Consider the following 21,076-nt stretch of genomic DNA (forward strand, 5'->3'; position numbering starts at 1 on the left):
GACAGTTTTGTTGTTTTTAAATCTTTGAACAACCATGTTTTGTATAGCTGTCCTATCTCTGGAGGACACTTTCCAAACCCAGATCTTTTCTCCTTTTCATTTGGTCCACATGCCTCAGGATTGTTGCCAACACCGTGCTGGCTGAGAAATGCACAGATACAGGATCATAATCAAGTTCCCCATAAGCTGGGCGCTTGTGTGGCTGCTCAGGAGCAATTCACATGCTGCTCTGCTGATTAGCAGAGAGTTCATAGCTAAGTTTTTGGTTTCTAGTGGTAGTACATATTCGCACATCTCAGTGTACATAAAAATTTATTCCAAACATGGATCAAAAAATCCTCACATGGATGGAAAATATTTAAGGGAACAACAGTCATATTGTAGGTAGTCCGTCATGTCTGACAATGACATCTTGAGCTTGCACAGGCTCATCAATTGTGGACTCGCATGTGGCTGAGGAGTCCAAGCTTTGAACAGCATGGGTGTTCACAGTGGGGGCATGGGAATTGTCCTGACTCTGTTGGTGCAGCTGCTGCTGTTGCTTTCTTCCTCTCACAAACATCAATGAGACGTACGCGTCGCTGCTGTTCAAAGTTGTCATACGCATGTCGTATGAGAGCACGCCAGCCTGTTCGGTCTTTTGCATGCTGCTCTAGCTGATCTGATTTTAAACCAGCATGAGCAATGTTGGCCTTCACACAGTCTTTATACCTCTTGCAAGGCCTACCTTGATTCCCTTTGCCCTGGGAGAGTTCACCGTAAAGGAGTTGCTTAGGGATTCTTGACTCCTCCATTCATATGACGTGCCCTGTCCAGCGAAGCTGGGCTTTCAGAATCATGGCTTCGATGCTCGTGGTTCCTCCTCTGTCCAGGACTTTCAGGTTCATGACTCTGTCCTGCCATCAAATGTGGAGTGTTGACCTCAGACTGCATGTGAGGAAGCGCTCCAGCAGTTTTATGTTTTCTGTACAAGGTCCAGGTTTCACAGCCATACAGGAGACTGGTTAGGACTACAGCCTTGTACACTTCAAGTTTAGGAGACTGTCAGATATTGTGCTGATTCAACCCTCGCTCTCTCAAATGTCTTAGTGCCCAGCTGGCCTGGCAGATTCTGGCATTGATTTCTTTGTCAAGGGAGCCATCACTGGCTATCACACTGCCAAGGTACTTGAACTCCACTACTGTTTTTAACTTTGTTCCTTCAATAAAGATTGAAGCGGGGAGAGCAGCAGATCCTGGAACAGGTTGAAACAGTACCTCAGTCCTTCCTAGGCTGATGGTCAAACCAAAGAGGCGAGCGGCATGAGCAAACTTGTTGACGATGAGCTGGAGATCAGATTCCTTGTGTGCCATAAGCGCAGAGTCGTCAGCAAAAAGGGCTTCAAGGATGAGCCTCTCAAGTGTCTTGGTTTTAGCATTCAGATGACGAAGGTCGAAAAGTGACCCATCAAGTCTGTATTTTGTGTAGACTCTATGGTCCAGGTCCCTAACTGCATGGCTGAGGACGCATGTGAAAAAGAGATTGAATAACACTGGGGCCAGCATGCACCCTTGCTTCACACCATTGGATATCTCAAATGGATCTGAGGACTTGCCATTTGAAAGAACAAAGCCAGTCATGTCATTGTGGAACAGGCGTATGAGGTTAATGAATCTTCTCAGGCAGCCAAGCTTTGACAGGATAATCCACAGGGCTTCTCTGTTGATGGTGTCAAACGCCTTGGTCAGGGCTATAAAGACAACATACAGATCCAAGTTCTGCTCTGTGCACTTTTCCTGGACCTGACAAACAGCAAAGATCATGTCAATGGTGCTGCGGACCGGGTGAAAACCACACTGTACCTCTGGTTCGTTCTTCTTTGAGATGCTGGTGATCAGATGGTTGAGGATGACTCGAGCCAAGATCTTCCCAGCAGTACAGAGAAGGGAGATGCCCCCGGTAATTTCCACAGTCAGCTTTGTTGTCCTTGTTCTTAAAGAGCAAGATGATTGTGGCACCCTTAAAGTCTTTGGGCATGTCTTCTTCTTCCCAGATGCTGATCAAGATGTTGTGAAAGGCTTCAAGTGACACTGGTCCTGCCGCTTTGAAAATTTCAGCAGGGATGCCATCCATCCCAGGGGTTTTGCCAGAGCTGGTGTGGCTGATTGTCTTTTTGACCTCATCCATTGTAGGGGGCAGTTCAAGACTGTCTATTGTGGGTTTCTGAGGGATCCGGTCTAAGGCCACAGGGCTGACAATGGACGGTCTGTTGAGAAGGTTGCTGATGTACTCTCTCCACCTATTGTTGATACGGGTCTTCTCCCTCAGAAGGGTCATACCATCTGCAGACAGGACAGTTGTAGTACTTGGCTTTGAAGGTCCATATATAGCTTTGATAGCACTGAAGAACATCTTGGAGTTCTTGGTGTCAGCATAGTATTGGACTTCATCAGCTTTACTCTCTCAACACTCATCTTGCATTTTGCGAAGTGCCATTTGCGCCTGGCTCTGAAGGTGTTTGAAACAATCACTTTTGGAGATTGAGGACTGATTGTTTTGCCAATAGCAGAAATGCGTTCTGTTTTTCCTCTAAGATCTTCATGATGGCTTCGTCATTTTCATCAAACCAGTCTTAGTGAACTCTCTTTTTCAGTCCTACTGTTGACTTGGCTGACTCCATCACCAGGGTTTTGAACTGGTCCCACTTTCGTGTTGGGTCTCCAGTCAGAGGTCCACAGGACGTCAGCACTTCCTCAAGGCAGGCTGCGAATTTCTCATGATGACCAGTATGATGTTGAAGGAGGGTCTGACAATCTTGAGCTTCTTGCGGTGAAGTGGTGTGATGTGCAGCATAAGGACTGATCTGATGAGTCTGTGATCGTTCCAGCACTCAGCTCCCCACATTGCTCTGGTGATCTTAACATCTCAAATGTCCCACCTGTGACTGATGACATAGTCAATCATGTGCCACTGTTTTGATCTTGGGTGCATCACATGTGGTCTTTTATTTACCGACGTACCTGAAGAGAGTGTTGGTAACTGTCAAGTCATTTTCTGCACACAAGGGCTATGTCTACCCTAGCCCCAAACTTCGAAATGGCCATATAAGTGGCCATTTCGAAGTTTACTAATGAAGCGCTGAAATACATATTCAGCGCCTCATTAGCATGCGGGCGGCGGCGGCGGCACTTCGAAATTGATGGGGCTCGCTGCCACGCGGCTCGTCCCAATGGGGCTCCTTTTCGAAAGGACCCCGCCTACTTCGAAGTCCCCTTATTCCTGTGAGCAGATGGGAATAAGGGGACTTCAAAGTAGCTGGGGTCCTTTCGAAAAGGAGCCCTGTCTGGATGAGCCGCACGGCAGCAAGCCGCATCAATTTCGAAGTGCCGCGGCCGCCCTCATGCTAATGAGGCGCTGAATGTGTATTTCAGTGCTTCGTTAATAAACTTCGAAATGGCCATTTACATGGCCTTTTCAAAGTTTGGGGCTAGTGTAGACACGGCCAGGGTCAGCAGAAGGAGGCCATTGGCATTCATGTTACCAACACCATGATGCCTCAGCACCCCTTTCCAGGTCCTTGACAACCCTGGCGTTGAAGTTACCCAACAGGAGAAGCTTGTTCACTAGGAGGAGTTGCTTTCACAAGATGGTCAAGGTCCTCATAGAAACTTCCTTTTGCTTCATTGCAGCTAGTCAGTGTGGGGGCGTAAGCGCTGATGACCGTAACGTGGAAAGAGGTGTTGAGGGGGAAGTGGAGCTTGATCAGACGCTCACTGATGCAAGTTGGTATGTCAGGAAGCTGGTGCAGAAGTGATGTCTTGAAGGCAAGTCCCACTTTGTGGATTCTGTCTTCATTTTGTGGCGTGCCTTTCCAAAAGAAGGTGTGACCTTCTTTTGGTTTGCAGATGGATCCTTCCTCTGCCAGCCTGGAATCGCTCAGGACGGATATGTCAATGTTATAACGTGCCAGTTCTCTTGCTACGAGGATCGTTCTTCTCTCAGGCCTCATAGCATTCTCCCTGTCCAAGAGGGTGAGAACATTCCATGCTGCAAATGTCATCTTTCTTTTCACTGTTTTTCAACTGCTGTGAAGGTAAAACTGCCAGCTGCGGCATGCTGGCCATTTTGGTTGGGACAAGCAATTTTTGGAACACCTTTTCTAGTCCCCTCTCTCATTTTGAGGGTGAGCAGTGCTGTTCCTAAAAAGGCCTGCTCAGTCACCTGGGATGCTGCTGAACTCTGTCATCCTGGGGTCAGAATCAAGTGACCAAAGTCTACAGGCCACCTACATGCAGGTTTGGAGCTACGACTCCCAGCAGTCACCTCCACCTGCTGCTTCACCCCTACGCCATCGCCGTAGGACTTTGAGGTAGACAGAAGTGATGAGAATGTGCCAAGTACTTGTGCGGGAGAATGTTTAAAGTAGAAAAGCTGTTGCACGGGGGCAGTTCTACTCTCTCGACCTCAGAAGCCGGGTTCCAGTGATACGAAAAGTCATCACGGCTGGGACTTCCTAGGCTGCAGTGGATGGCCATGTTGTCTTTGGTGCCTTGTCATGCCCTTCGCTCACCACAGAGTGTTGCAGAACCGCCTTCCTGGTCATTGGGATCTTGCTGTTGATCTCATCCGCCCAGTCTGCCGGGGCCAACTTTGCATGCTCGGATAGGCAATTCCCATCTCACCACAGGTTTCAGACCTGCTGGCTACCCTCACCTGGTTTAGCCCGCCTGTCAAAGTGGTTTATCAGGGTGTGGCCACTGCATGCTACAACTTCTTGGAGCAACAGGTGAGAGCTGGGTGCCAGGTGGGGACCAAAGGTGCGCAAACTGCCCCGAAGACACATGACAAGTCCCCACACCAGAGGTGCTACTCCTCCCTGGACACCCCATACACCCCAACAGTCATATTAACAGTTTTTAAATTTGTAGGTGTGGTTAATGGGATTTCCATAAAAGCATTGCTTTAGCAGATGGAGCACTGAGATGGCAGGTAGGATGGAAGGGATTCAGGCATGTATCACCAGAGGAAGGAGACATTGGCAGGCAGAGTGGGACCCAGTGTAAAACTTAATAGTCTTGGATTCTGATTCTGTTGCATCGTGAGGTCCACATTTGGCTTTTTGGTGTGCAGTGTGAGGTTTGATCTACTGGCTCTGCTAGCACAAAGCTAAAATCAACTCTTCCAGCCTCCATGAAATTTTTCAGTGTGGGGAACCTTCTAGCCACTTTAAATAAAGTTATGACTTAATGAAGTATTCGGACCACAATTTGAATACCTGCATGTAGTTGGTGATTCAGACATATGCCTCGGGAACATGGTCTATATTAACAGATGACCTTGGAGCTTTCTACATTGGGTAAGGGTTAGTGAGGAAAGGCTTTATTGCATTGTGGGAATGAGTCTGAAGGACTACTGAGACTTTGGACATAGAATACACCCACTTACTCTCATCTACACTGTACTGTAGCAAACGTGGAATCCTAGCACAGTGGAGGTGCTTACAAACCCACACACTTCATATGTGCTAGCTTTCGCACACATGCTTCAAGAATTCTGATGTAAACACAACAGAGAGGTTATGGCACAACAGTGCGTATGTATGCCTGTAAACTGCAAGTTTAGCTATAGTCTCCATGTATATGCTCAGGAGGCAAAGTTACTATGAGGAATCTTAGCTCTGACATTTTCCTGACTTTTGAATGTTTATATTTTAGCCTTGTAATAACACATTCGGTGGCATTTAATTATGGACATTTGACCTTCTGTGGAACATCTTTCCTCCCAATTGGACTAATACAGTCTCTGTCTGTCTTTCTGTCTTTCTGCTTAACAGGATCTGAGAAGAGTCAGGGGATGTTAGCATTGGCCATGAGTCCAAATCGACACTATCTGGCCATCTCTGAGATAATACAAGAGAAACCCGCTATCACAATTTTTGAATTGTCATCTGTCCCGTGTAAAAAGCGGAAAGTACTCAGTGCATTTGACTTCCCTGTTCATGAATTTGTCAGCCTAGCCTTTTCTCCTGATTCTAAGTATCTGGTAGCCCAGACTGGACCTCCTGAGTCAAACCTTGCCTATTGGATGTGGGAGAAACAAAGAATGATGGCAATTGTCAAAGCTGACATTCAGAACAACCCTATTTATCAGGTAATGTTGGAGAAATTGCATGGGCAAATTAAAAATGCTGCCCTACAGTAGGAACCCGTTCTTCCGGTAACCTCTGTTAGATGGCATAATACAACAAAATCACTGTCGTGTAAAAGAAACTCTTTCTTCCAGTTGTCTCTGTATTAACGCACCAACACTACTTTCGCCTAACTGGGTAACATTCTGGTGTAAGTGAGAATGGAAACATTCTGCACCAGGTAATCTATAATTTACATAAGCCAACTTTCTTTGTGATAGTTGAGGTTGGGCAACACTTTCTCCTGAAAATATCTCTATACTTTTGTTTTTTAAAGTTCTGTACATAATAAAAGATCATTTGTCAGAATGTTTGGGGAACTACTCAGGCTATGTCAGAAAGGGTAAAAACCCAAATGGAAATAAAGACAGAAGCCTCACATATCTTCTGGTATGTCCCATCTCTATGTTTAAGAGGAAAAACTAACATAAAATAGTGATACACTGTGTTTACGAAAGATAGAATTGACAGAAAGTGGGGGCAGCACTCTACATCAAAGATCCAATCTCTTCTTTAGAGTTATTGACATTTCAGAAGAAAAGGACCCGGGAGGTTTATAGCTCAATGTTCTGATTGATTCACAAGCTGGCGTATGATGGGGTTTGTTATAGAGACCAGATTAGAAAAGGAAACAGGATAAGCAGCTCTTAAACATTTATCCAAAGTGTTAGAATGGAAAAAAAAATGCATTGCCACTGGAAATTTCAGGCTGGAGTACATACTGCTAGTAAAACTTTCTTGAGGTTCTAAAAATTATAGATGCTGCCCTTCTAATAGGGAGAGGGATAGCTCAGTGGTTTGACTATGGGCCTGCTAAACCCAGGGTTGTGAGTATCAGCCCTCAAGGGGACTGCTTAGAGACCTGGGATAAATAGATTGAGAACAAAAAATCTGTCAGGGATGGTGATAGATCTTGTTGTGAGTACAGGGGACCAGGTTCAGTGACCTAACAAGGCCCCTTGCAGCCCTACAAGATATGCATACTCCATACTTATAAATCCATATCACACTTCATTCTGATGAATGAAAATGAACTAATCAATGATATAAAATACTTTAATGTCTAGGTGAAAATGTCTCTGTTTTAATGTATAATGTGTAAACTATTTGATCCTGTCTAGGAATGTATATACTTAGGTTGCATCTACTCTAGCAAGTCCTTCTGGAAAATCAGGCCTTCTTCTGAAACAACACATGAAGCAGCTACACACAAAATGTGCTCTTCTTCCAGAAGCTGTTTTCCACTGCTGGTTCAGGAAGAATGTCTTTTTCTGGAAGATTCTTTTGGAAAAAAGCATCTGTAGATGCTCCAGGGGGGCCCTTCTCTCAAAAGAGCAGTCCTCATGCTGCCAGATTTTTTGATCCCTGGCCTGCTCTTTTGAAAGAGCAGGGGCTATGGGGATGCTGTCTTTCGACATAGCAGATTGCTCTTTCGATCTGCTTTTTTATGTGTACACACAACTTTAGTGTTTTAAAATTACCATTGTCTCAGATATGAAAACAATCATGCGTAAAACTGAATGGGAGTGGAAATGGAATAAAAATGTGAATGGTAATTGGTAGTTTTAAAAAAATGCTATACCTCCAAAACCTCATTCTACAATACTGAAAGAAGTTTTAAAAAAGGATATGGGAAACAGCAGCAAAATATAAATTTACATTTTGCTATATGACTGATGGAGAAGTTGAGAGCAATTAGGCAACAGACAATAAAGAAAGCAAAGGATGTCAGTGGAGAATCTATGGCTTGTAGGGTGAAGGACAATGAGAAGGAATTATTTAAATATAGCAGGAATAAACAAAATTTTAGCAATGGGTTATGTTTAATACTAGACAAGGATAGTGAAATTGTCCATCATGATGGAGAACAGATAGAAATATTCAATTAATAGTCTGTTATGTATTTGCAAAGAAGCAGGATAATGTATTCATATTTAAGCAGTGACACTGGAACCACGAGGGAGGGATGGGGTGGGCATAGGCCTCCCACTTTTTGAAAACAGATGGGCTTAGTCTGTCCACTTTTCACTGGAGCAGACACTATCCCCTTCCCACAATGCTCTGTTCCACCCTCCTCCAGCCTGGACAGCTGGAAAGCCCAGACACACAGACCTTCCACCTTATTGCAGTGTGTGTGGAGGGCGGGGAGGTTGGACAGAAGTCCCCAGTCCATAGTGCCCGCCCTCAGGCTTCCTGCCTGGCCTAGGGCAGGAGGAGTTGTAGGTTGCAGAACTTCATGCCAACTCACTATAGCTGTCCATGCAGCTCCCCCTGAACCCAGTGACAGCTGGGGCCTAGAAGCCAGAGGCAGTCCATGGTAGAGCCACATGGGTAGTTGACAGAAAATGCAAGCCACTTCACCTGTCCTGGATGGAACATCCAGCAGGGCAAAGACATGGAACAGGGGCTGCTCTCCTCAGGCACCCTGCACCACAGGCAGGTGGAGGGTTCACTGTGGCTCCCCACAGCTGCCTGGCCCCACACAGCTCTGATCATAGCTGGGCTGTGGCTCTGAGATACCACCCCCTCTCTGGAGCCAGGCTGGGGAGCATAGAATAATATAACAGGAGGGAATCTCGAGAGATCAAGTCCAGTCCCCTGCACTTATGGGAGGACCAAGCACCATCTAGACTAGGAGTGGGCAATAATTTTGGATGGGAGGCCACTTCAGGATTTTGGTAAGTGATCAAAGGTCTCACTTTTCTATGAATGTGCTGTGGGGCTTGGGATGGAGGTTGGTTGCAGAGGGAGCTTTGGGTAGGGGTCTTGGTACAGAAGAAGGTAAAGGGCCTGAGAGGGAGTTTGGCTTAAGGAGAATTGTGACCTGTGGCAGGGTATTGAGGTGCAGGAGGGGGTATGGGGGTGTGTAGGCCCTGGGTTTGGGGTATGGGTTCAGGAGAGGACTCTGGTTCAGGGAGTGGGTGTTGGAGCGGGTGCTGGGTGTAGAAGGGAGTTCTGACCTAGAAAAGAGAGATGCAGAGGGCTTGGGTGGTGATCTGGGCCAGGGAGTTGAGGTACTGGAGGGGGTGAGGTACCAGATGCAAGCTCTAGCAGGAAGGAACTTAACTTCGTGGCTCCTGACCAGCAAACCAGCAGGACCCTCAGGCATGCTCCCTGTCTGTTGCAGCCCCAGGCTCAAAGTGGCTGGCTACTACATGTGGCTCTATGCACCGCCTTCTGGGGTGGGAGAGGCTTTGCACACTGCCCCCACCTCAAGTACAATCTCTTAGCAGCCATGAACCATCTTCTTCCTCAGTTACACTCCCACAGACACTCCCATGAGTCTGGGTGCTCAAGGCTTCAGCTCCCCTTGGGGCTGGGAGTTTAACCCTCTTTGAGTTGTGGAGCTCCGAGACTCCAGCTGTCCTCTAGATGCAGGGATCTGAGCTTCAGCCCTGCTCAAGGCTTAGCTCCAGGCTTCAGCTCCTTTGGGGTGCAGGACACAAGCCTGGCTCAGGGATTCAGCCCTTTGCTGTTTCTAGAACTTCAGGCTTAGGCTTCAGTGCCCCTGCTGACCACAGAACTGTGACTTCAGCCCCCTGAGTCTGTTGCCTCCCTCCCCACATAGAGGTATAAGATTAACATGTTTTTTGAAAAATAATGGCTTAATTTTATTTCAGTTAACCACAGGCATTAACTATGATTGATTGACTGTACTGCTAACTAGACATGATACTTCCCTTGTTTAATAAGTTAATTTTTTATGTAAAAATGTGTTAAACTTATATATCAAGCACATTTAAGGTAGTTTTATTTAACTAATCAGAAAAAATAAAGCCTGCTTTTGCTCATTTTCAATTGAATATCAACTTCCATCCAAATAAAGCTTGACACAAGTCACTAGTGAAAAGTAATAATCTTCTAGTAAATAAGATGTGCATCATTTACCATTTCTAACATCATAACATAAGAATAATCTATATAAATGTTTATAACTGTTTAAATGTTAACAGAGATAGTTACAGCATATTGTTCTGGTTAGCAAAAAGAAGTACCAAATTTAGTGTAAGGGTATATTTAGTTTACAGAACAATATAGTTTAAAGGTTATCAGCCAATGACAATCAACTTAAAAGTAAAAAATCAATGCACAGCTTAATTTGATAATCTTAATCATTTTCCTGCTTGCTGAATTAAATCATGATTTAAATTATTCCACCTTAGATCAATCTACCATCACATGCAAGTATTACAGATCAAGAGGAAACCTATGTGGAACAGTTTATACCATATCTGCTTACAGGGTTCTGGATTTGCTTATGAGTCATCTGATGTTGGTCACTTTCTGACATAAGATGCAGAGGTAGAGGAGCCACGTGTGTTCCTGTGTGTTGGCCATAGTGGAGAAAAGTTGAACTATTTAGTTTTGAAAAGTAAATCTAATTTAAAAATAATTCAGATACAAGAAAGTGGAACTAATGTGATTGGTAAACAATGACATGAAGTAATATTAGGATTTTATTTTACATAAATTTCATCCATCCCTTAGCTCTTTTTTTGTTTTTGTTTTTGTTTTAGTTTATTTTCTCTCCTTATGTTTTTGTTGATTTGGGCCTCAGTCTTGCGTTTTGATCCATGATGGATTCTGTCAAGTTTTAATTGGCATGTACAGTAATGCATACCTATAGTACTGTTAATTATAAAATAATGTTGCAAAGGTGTTCATAATATTGTAGAATATTGGGGTTGGAAGAAATTTCGGGAGGTCATTGAGTCCAACCCTGTACTCAAAGCGGGACCAACCCGAACTAAATCATTCCAGCCAGGCTTGGTCAAGCCTGTCCTTAAAAACCTCTGAGGATGGAGATTCCACCACCTCTCTAGGCAACCCATTCCAGTGCTTCACCACCCTCTTAGTGAAGTAGTTTTTTCTAATATCCAACCAACACTTGTCCACTGTGACTTAAGACTGTTGCTGCTTGTTCTGTCATCTATACCACTGAAAATCAACTTGCTCCATCCTCTTTGGACCTCCTGCCAGGTAGTTGAAGACTGCTATCAAATCCCCCCTCATTCTTTTCTTCTGCAGTTTAAATAAGTCCAGTTCCTTCAGTATCTCCTCATAAGTTACATGCTGCACCCTGCTAATCATTTTTGTTGACTTCTGCTGAACTCTCCAATCAGTCCACATCCTTTCTGTAGTGGGGGAGGGAGGGCATACAAAACTGGATGCAGTACTACACATGTGGACTCACCAGTGACAAATAATCGCTTTCCTCTATCTGCTGGCAAAGCTTCTGCTAATATGTGTAAGAATTACCCTGGCATAAGTGATATTTACACAAGTCTAACAAAATATCAATTATGTGGAATATGGAATTATATTACGTTTCCTAAAGTCTTTAGCAAACTTGGTAAAACATTAAATATCAGGGAGCATGGAAACTGACCCTCAAGTGCAGCAAGAGTTGACTGATGACTACCTGCTTTATGTCACAGGGTGAGCTGGCCCTTTAATGTTCAGGCACTCTACCTCACCAGTGAAGGGAGTGTCCACAAGGGTAACATGATGGGAGTATGTGACTAGAAATCAGACCTGCTGGGGAATATAAGGGCAGCCTGAATTCAGTCAGTGTGTGAGTGAGTGTGAGAGGTTCTTACATAGAAGGCCTAGGAAGGAAGAAAATGTTAGCGGACAAAAGATAAAAACACTGCACCAAGGATTGTAAGCCAGTTTCAAAGGGTGGGAGAATATTTGTGTTTTGAACTTTTAGTAAACCAGACACCTGAAAAGGGAGGGTTGTTGAGAAAGACAACTGCAGTGTAAAGTCTGATTAACTGGTGAAGGAGTAATTGAGTGGCTGGATAATATTGTAGATTGGCGTGGAGCTAGTGTGGAGAAGCTAAGCCACTCCTTAGTGGACAGGGAAAGATGGAAGGAAATAGTGAGAGTGGCATCAGACACCAATAGGCGCTGAGCACACAGTTGATGATGATGATGATGATGATGATGTACCTAAGCCATAGTGGGTAACCACTCTGAGCATTCCACAAAGGAATATCTCTGTTGCTCCATCTTTTAGCAGGATTAACAATAACTATACAAATGAAAAGGTTACATTGTGTAGGAGTTGCAGTTCTGGAGACGTAGAAACTCTGCCTGGTGTCATTCAATTAATAAACTCTCCATTCAGGGTCACCAAGTAGTACACTAGCCCACAGCTTTGCTAAGCAGTATGTTTATTATACCAAATAGTAAATAGCTTTTCTCATCTTTACAATTCCCATTTTGCTCTCTTTCTTGAAGAGAGGTACCTCGGTGTCCTTCAAATCCCCCTCCTTTCTGTTAGCCTTCATTAGTGGTCATCTCTTCTGCCCTCTGACAGAGTAAAAATCTAGCAAAACTAATAATTTAATAAAAATAATTAAGCTATATGCAAGTGAAACAGTTTATTGGTAAAGTATTATGCACAAATATAGTTGTGTAAAAATATCTTTCTGCTTCCCAGGTGAGCTTCAATCCTCAGGATAACACCCAAGTTTGTACCACTGGAAATGGTGTTTTTAAACTTTTCAGATATACTGAGGGGACTTTAAAACAGACCAACTTTCAGAGGGGAGAACCTCAAAACTACTTGTCCCATGCCTGGCTCTCTGAGGACCGGGTTATGGTCGGCACTGACACAGGCAAACTCTTTCTCTTTGAGTCAGGAGATCTGCGCTGGGAGACAAGTATAGAATGCAGAGAACCTCCCAGTGAAGTGGTAAAGGATGAGCTGGCACATGAATCTGAGAGGTAAATCTTCCTGGTTATTACTGATAGAGTCAAGTTCACGAGTAAAGATTTTTCACAGTAGAGACTAGATCTCTTGGTTATTAATGAGGAAGGAATAGATGGAGGCTTTTCTGTATTGCCATAATTGTGACTAGATTGGGTTTCTCTGTTTGTTGCTGATTTTAATAACTTTCTTCCTATTTTAGCCTAGTTGAATTTCCTACTGCCAGTTCTCCTGATCTCTCCAGTGAGATGCTCTGTGAAGATGTCAGCCAACAGCAGGCTTCCTTGCCCCAAGTCTCTGCCATTGCTGCTTATTCCAAAGGTTTTGCATGCTCAGCTGGGCCAGGAGTTGTTCTATTGTTTGAGAAAACTGAAGAGAAGGAAGGTTACAGAGAGAACCGAGAAATCCGGGTAAGTGAGAGACTGTGAATGGGGCAAAGGGGATTACGTCAAGTAATTAAGAGGTTGCAGTTCTCAGACTTTATCTGTTTCCTTTGAAGAGACTGTTTTACATATGCTCCAGATAATAGTTACACTCAATAATTATATATTGATTTTCATCTGTCAATTACTCGACAGACATTAATCCTCACAATCCCATAAGAATTTGGGTGACATATATAGAAGGGGAAGTAACTTGTTCAAGTTCATAAATTTAGTGACAAAGTCATTCTTCCTCAAGGTAATCTCTGCATAATCCTGCTACTGGCCATCATGGCATAATCAAGTTTCAGAAACCTTCTTAGAAACCAGTGTTTATTGGAACTATACAAACATTCAGAGCCAAGGTTGTAAGGAGGACATGTATTCCCAGCTGCCTCACTTCCTTTCTTTTCATAGCTGTTTGTGGCTCTTTATTTCACCAGAGTTTTTGCTTGTTAATTAAAGCAGTCATTAGAAATAGGAGTCTTATTAGAGTCTGTGCTATTGGGGATTTGAGTTCTTAGGGTGATTGACTGGTCATGTCCAAATCATACCAAAAGACTGGGCGTATGTAATGTGTTTCTTACCCCACATATCCACTGATTTATGTACTACACAGAAGTCTATTTATCAGAAACAGTGTTAAGATCTCTTTATGTCTGAAAGGGTATGTACTCTATTCTTGGCCTTCCTTATGTCGAAAGTTTAACAAGCTAAATTCTTGGGCAAGGCTGCACTCCCTTGTAGGAAAACAGTAGGTTTTCTTCCCCTGCTTTCAAGTCCCCCAAATTTGAGAAATGGAAGCCTTTGATGACCTTCATTCAGCTCCATGTGAGAGGATCTTCCAAGGCCTGGTTCTGGCTATTGTTCTGTGGGAATAGGTTGCTTCATCCTCTGTCTGCTAATCCTAGGGTTCCCTCTGTGCCCAGATTTTGTTGCCACATCTAGAAAGTGCCATAGTCTGACCTCCTGTATAACACAGATAATCAAACTTCTTTGAAATAATTCCTAGAGCATATCTTTTAGGAAAACGTAGTCTTAATATAAAAATGGGAAGTGATGAAGAATCCACTATGACCTTTGGTAAATTGTTCCAGTGGTTAATTATCCTTACTGTCAAATGTACACCTTTTTTCATTAATATAGATTTGTCAGCTCTTCCTTTTGTCATCTACTGTTTTATATTTATAGGTGCCTTCACTTCCCCTCTAAACTAGATAAGTTTTTTTAATTAATCAGCACAGCCTTTTTCATGTAGTAAATGATTCCCAATTATTAGTCGCTCTTTTTTTTTTTTTTTAATTCTTCCTTCTGACTGATTTGGCTTATAACGGTTTCCAGCTTTGTGCAGTTGGCCCTCTCAAGGACATTACTTACATGTATTATTGGTCTGAGCTTTATTTTGCTTGCACATTATAAATGTGATCAAGTCATGATTATGTGTACCTAAACCACCATTAATTCTGAATTCTTTGACCAGTTTCTCTTTATCTGTTAGGATGAGGTCTAATAAAGAATTCCCCTGTGTTGGCTGAAGCACTTTTTGAGTTAGAAAATTATCGTCTGTAATATCTAGAAATTGCAAGGAAATTGTAATATGGTAGCCTGAGACCTCCAGCATTCATCTCTCATATTGAAGGCCCTCATGATCACACATTTTTCAGTACATATTGTAGATATCTGTGTAAGAAGGAAGTCTAAGCTAGTTTAACCCCATCCTGACTACTCTAGTTAGCCTATCCGCAGAGAGATTGGTTCCTCTTCTGTTGAGGAGGAAGACGTCTAAACCAGGGGTGTGAAAACTACAGCCCACAGTCTGGATCCAGCCTGTGGCTTGCCTGGATGTTGTTTCTGAGGCTCGCCCCAGCCTGCTACAGGGTGCGGGGTGCGGCGCTCCAAGTCTTGCAGGCCAACATCAGACTAAACAAGGCTGGATCCACACATGGGCTTTACCTGGTGGGAGGATGGGGGGAAAACAGGAAGTGGCTCTGTGTGCCACTGCTTCATCTCCCCTCCCCTGGCTGGGGAATGGCAGTGCTGAGAAGCACTGTCTGGAGAGGATTTTCCCCCTGCCACTCTGATTGGCTAGAATTGCAGCCAATCACTGCAGCAGAGGACAATGCCTGGGAGCAGCTGGGAACACGGTGCCATGTGTGCCCCCAGAGAGCTGTGCAGGTGAGCATCCCCTCCCCCATCTCCCAGCCTCCTGTTGCCAACCTGTCCTTTGCAGCATGTTCTTTTGATTCTTCTAAGTATTGAATTTCCAACAGGGATTATTTGTCTTTGTTGAGTGGATGGAGAATTCATTATATATTTGGTAAAGATCTTGTAGTTTTTGGTCTCTGTCAGTAGGATCAGAGCAAATGCGACTGTACCTAAGGGCTTGACTGTAAACAATGGATCTAGTTATGTGTGCAGAATGGAAGCTAGAAGGGTGTAGGTAAATTTAGCGATCAGTAGGTTTCCAGTACAATGTGGTACTGATCAGGCCATCCTTGATTTGTACTGTAGTGTCCAGGAAATGTATCTCTCGTGTGGAGTAATCGAGGCATAAGTTGATAGTGAGGTGCAGATTGTTAAAGTCTCTGTGGAATTCTTCTAGAGTCTCTGTACCATGGGTCCAAATCATAAAGATGTCAATGACTTAAGAGTTTATGTGTTTCTGAAGAGAAATTTTCACAACACCCTTCAAAGAGAGGCTGCTGAACTCTTTCATATTCAAATTCAACACATTAATACGTGGTTTGAACCGAGATTGGAATTTCCTGGGTCACTATAGGGGCTCGTTTGCATACTTGGCTTAATCTAATTCTTGACTCCCCCGCCCCTCTACTCTCTGATTTGCTCACCCTGATAATTTTTTTTCTGATTTGTCCACCTTGATTACTGTTTTTGGTTCTCTGTGCCTTAAATATTGAGTCTGTTTTGGCATGGCTATAGTCTGAAGAAGTGGGTCTGTCCCATGAAAGCTCACCTCATATATTATTTTGTTAGTCTTTAAAGAGCCACTTGACTGCTTTTTTGGCACCGGTGCTGTAGTCTATATATGACCCTGCCTACCTGACTGCCTTTCAGTTCCTTCACCGGTGCTGTAGTCTATATGTGACCCTGCCTACCTGACTGTCTTTCAGTTCCTTCTTACTGTCTGTTGGAAACAAAGTCCGGACACTGTGTATGAAGGAAGCAGGAGGGTTTACTACACACAACGCTGATGGAGTGTCACTTCGCTTGTTAGGCTCAGTGAACACCTCCAGACAGTAGGTTGCAATTGATTATATAGAAAGCAATGGCATGTGTGTGTTCCAGGCCTGGATAGGTTCTAGCAGCAAGAAGAAATGAGCACAATAAGCCAATAACCTAAAAAGGTTACATAGTGTCTCCACTCATAGCTTACAGAACACCTTATCTCTAGTACCAGTGGTTTTATTTGAAAAGTTACTTAAACAAAGCGGACATCTAATGACAGCTATGTGTCTAATTAGAGTAATGATGCATCTACAGGAGTAATGATGGTGCCTTCATGCAGGCTTATCCAGGGGTGCATTATCTGGAAGATCAGAGCAAAAGAAGTAACATCATATAGCACTTGCACATTTGTTTTTATGTACCAGACTGGGATAGTGGATAAGAGAAAGCCATATCTCTGTTCTCACATACAGGGCCTCTTCTTGGAATGTGGTTGCCAGGGCAACTATCCTTCCCTCCCAACTCCAAGGCCCTGTCCAAGATGGGACAACCTTCCCTGGGTCTTGTGGATGAGATGGAGGGGGCTGAAGCGGGGGTGACCTTCCACTCATGCTAACTGGGTTTCTGAACTATAGGATTATAGGCCTACTCCAGACTTTAGAATTCAAATAGGGAGTCTTAACAGAACACCATAACCTGCCTCAGAAATTTTCATCCTACACTGCCAGTGATGGCTGTTGTACCTGTAGCCGAGAGCTTTGTTGCTAAGTCAATAGTTGTAAATAGTTATTTTTAGGGTAGGTCTACACTTACCTGACATTCGACACACCGTGATCGATCTTCCGGAGTTCAATTTTGCTCTGTGTGTGTGTGTGTGTGTGTGTGTGTGTGTGTGTGTGTGAAGACTCTGGGCTCAGCTGTCAACCCTGGTACTCCACGCTATTGTGTGCAGTAAAGGACACACGTGCGAGCCCAAAGAGTCCCAGTCTACAACAAGGAACAAAGCCGATCCTAATATGTTAATTCTAGTTACACTAATGGTATAGCTAGAATTGCATATCTGGGATCGACTTTGTTCCCTAGCGTGGACCAGGCCTTTGTTGTTGACCGTTGTTGTTAGTGTTAGAAGTCAGTGAGTGTAGAAGGGTTTCCCTTCTCTTCCCTTGGATAGGGGCATGAAAAAGTCCCAGGACTTCAGGCAGTGTAGATCCTGCTTGAAGTCCATGCCAACAAATGACCCCCACGACTCCTGTCTGTTGTTTGAGGAAAGATCACCAGGCTGACAGGTGCCTTATTTGTATGGTTTTAAGCCTTGTAGCTGTAAGGGGTGTGATTTTTGTCTTCACCAACTCCTCATGGAATCTATGTTCCAGCCTCCAAGACAGGAGCCTGCACTGAGTTTGTCAGTATATAGCACACTGTCCTCAACTCTGGGCCCTGCACCAAAAAGGGACTCCTCCTGGCACTGGCAATCCTCCAAGCCTCTTATCCAACACCACTCCCACTCTCTGGCATAGCCTTCTAAGCCCAAGCCGTTGGTCCCGGTGAAGACTACTCCTCCACCACAGGGAGTGCCAGCAGGTCCTGACAGCCTATGGGCCCAAAACCCCAAAACCTTGGTGTTCTGCACACTAAACTTGATTCTCCTGGACAGTCTCCACATAGTTTGTTGTATCATTACCCTCCTCCAATGGCACCCTGGTTCAGCACCTCCATGACCTTCTAGATTGGCCTCTGGTCTTCTCTCTCCAAGGCTTCAGTCCTTCCCAACCATTCAACCTTGGCAGATTCTTGCTTTCCTGGGGACATAGGAGTTCCTCAGTGGCCCCCACAGTGGCAGATCTGGATGCCCCAGGAGTATCATCAGGCACAGGGTATCATGCCCCCTTCACAGCCTCAATAACTCATGGGCTTTACTAAAAGTTCAGGACCCGCTGCCCCAGGAATTGTGGAAGGAATTTGCTGCTCTTATTCAGGATAGTAAAGCTGTATCTCGCACATGCCTCCAAGCCTCCAAGCTGGGGATACTATTTCCAGGGGCCTCGTTTTGGGTATTGCTATGTGCTGAGTTGCTTGGGTTCAACCTTCTGTCCTTTCCCTTGAGGTCCAACAGACTATTCAGGACTTGAGCTGTTTGCAGAGCAGGCCAACTCCTGCCTCCACAGTTTAAATGACTCCTATTAACGTTCTGAAGTCCTTGGGTGATGCATACACCAATGAAGCAATAAAAAACCCTTCAAGTCACAGCCTGCGTTGTGTTCCGTCAAGCCTAGGAGCCATTTTGAATACTCCTTCTGGAGATCTCGCTATTCCCAGTGAAAACCTTCTTGCTCATAATCTGGGGCACACCAGGGCCAGTCCAAGCCTTCCTCAAGGCCTAAGCAGTCATTTTGATGGTGCACCCAAGGTCAGAGTGCCAACACAGCTGGATCCTCACCTGCTCTTTCTCAACAGACTTTCCCAGTTTCTCCTGTCCTGGACAGCCATTATGTTGGACCACTGGGTCCTCTGGACAGTCGTGATGGGTTATGCCACCCTTTCCGTTCTCTCCCACCTTCTCAACCCACCATTCGTATCTCTCCAGAGACCCCTCTCATGAGCAGCTCCTCCTCCAGGAGGTTTGGTCACTCCTGGCCCAAGGGGCAATGGAAGAGGTCCCCTCTCAATACAGGGCATGGGGTTCTACTCCTGGAATTTCATAATCCTGAAGGCAGTGGTGTTCACATGTACCCCTACTTGATGATTGGCTCCTGCAGGGCTATTCATTCTGCCATTTGGAGGCCCAAGCTGCTTTCATTGGAGAGACTTGGGACAAGGTGGGCCTCATGCTCAGTCCAGGGAGGTCCTCACTGGTCCCATCTCAATGCATAGAGTTTACTGGGGCAGTTCTCAATGTCACCAATGCAAGGGTGTTTCTTCACAATCACCGTTTCCAGGCTCTTGCCCAGCTCCTACATTTTCTGTCATATATCCAATCACCACAATGTGGATATGGATCAGCTCGTGGGGGCATATGGCAGCATGTATGTACATGATCCCATTTGCCAGATTTCACCTTCATCATTTTCAGTTGTGGTTGGTGTTGGTATGTTGCCCTGGCTGGAACCATATGGACATGGTTGTTACGGTGCCACAACATATCTCTGATGCTCTACGCTGGCAGTTAGACCCCCAGAACGCACTGGTCGGTGTCCCCTTTCACACCCTGCAAACCACCACATCTCTAGTAACAAATGCATCCACGTTGGGCTACCAGGGGCTCATCTAAGGAAGATCACCAATCAGGTGATGGGGTCTGTGGAAGAACTGTCTCTCAACATCAATGTGCAGAAGCTTCAGGCAGTTTATCTCGCATGTCTTGCCTTCCTGCTCCACCTCCGTGGCCTTTGTGTCACAGTCTTGACTGACAACATGACAGCCATGTATTGCAACAACCTTCAGGGAGGTCCATGTTCCTCCCCACTGTGCTTGCAAACTCTGTGCCTGTGGGAGCTGTGCATAGCCAACTCTAGCCACCTGGAGGAGTTGTATCTCCTGGGGGTCTGGAACCAGTTGGCAGGCCACTCAGTTGCCAATTCCTCTTCATGAGTGATCAGTTCATGTGGATGTCCTCCATTCTGTCTTTGAAAAGTGGGGTTTTCCCCTCCTCAACCTCTTTTCAACCCGGGTAAACCGCAAATGCCTGTGGCTTTATTCCTTCAAGGGCCGCAGCCTGGGCACTCTGGTAGATGTGTTTCTGGTTCCATGGACCATGGGTCTGCCCTACACTTCTCCCCCATTCCCTCTTGTCCACAGGGTGTTCCCCAAACTCTACAGGGACAATGCAAACATTATCCTAATAGCCTTGGCAGGGGCCCACCAGCATTGGTATCCCACACTGATGGAGCTCTTGATACTACCCCCATTCCATTTCCCCTGCTTCCAGATCTTACCACACAAGATCATGGTCATCTCCACCACCCAGACCTTCATTCCCTCCACCTCAGGAAATGGCAGCTTTGTGGTTGAATCCTGTTGAACAGGCATGTTCAAAACAGGCGTCATGTCCTCAGTAGCTGAAATCTGTCCTCCAGATGGGTGTACCTGTTGTCCAGCGGATTTACTGCCATAATGTCCTTATGGGTTTGAAAATAACCAGAAGGCTGTTTGCATATGTTTGTGTGTCTGTGTGTGTGACCCTGCGAGGTTCCCCAAAGACCACAGAGCAGATAAGGATTGAAGGCGCCTGCCCAGCGTTTATTGCCAAGCAAGGTACAAACAACAATTGTCATGTATAGTATACTGCACTGTACATACATACCTGCTGCAATGGACTGATGCAATCAGTAGGAATTCCACTGCTCCCCTAGGTCAGACAAAGACGGACCCCCCAAAACACCACGGTATATACAGGAACAAACAAAGCACACCTCACTGCTGACGTATCAGGTTGCCATCCTCTGATGTCAGGGCACCACCAATCACCCTGTACCTCCGTGGTTTGGTTAGATAATCTTTTATCCATCATACTGTCATTTTAGACCCTTTCCTGAACCTAGGTTTTTATCTGTACGGAGTAGATATCAAGGTCTTTTTTAATGAAC

At 44.9% G+C, this 21,076-nt stretch overlaps 1 protein-coding gene across 1 annotated transcript in view; it reads left to right on the top strand.

The window, feature by feature from the left end:
- CFAP57 (cilia and flagella associated protein 57) overlaps positions 1-21,076 on the top strand; it is a 126,932-nt gene that overhangs the window by 18,635 nt on the left and 87,221 nt on the right. Inside the window, exons 3-5 of the mRNA XM_075003219.1 lie at positions 5,814-6,130; positions 12,814-12,902; positions 13,088-13,295. Of these exons, the coding sequence (XP_074859320.1) occupies positions 5,814-6,130; positions 12,814-12,902; positions 13,088-13,295 (614 nt within the window). The remainder of the gene's footprint in view (positions 1-5,813; positions 6,131-12,813; positions 12,903-13,087; positions 13,296-21,076) is intronic.

Source organism: Carettochelys insculpta, chromosome 9 (genome assembly GCF_033958435.1).
Source record: "Carettochelys insculpta isolate YL-2023 chromosome 9, ASM3395843v1, whole genome shotgun sequence".
Taxonomy (NCBI): Eukaryota; Metazoa; Chordata; order Testudines; family Carettochelyidae; genus Carettochelys; species Carettochelys insculpta.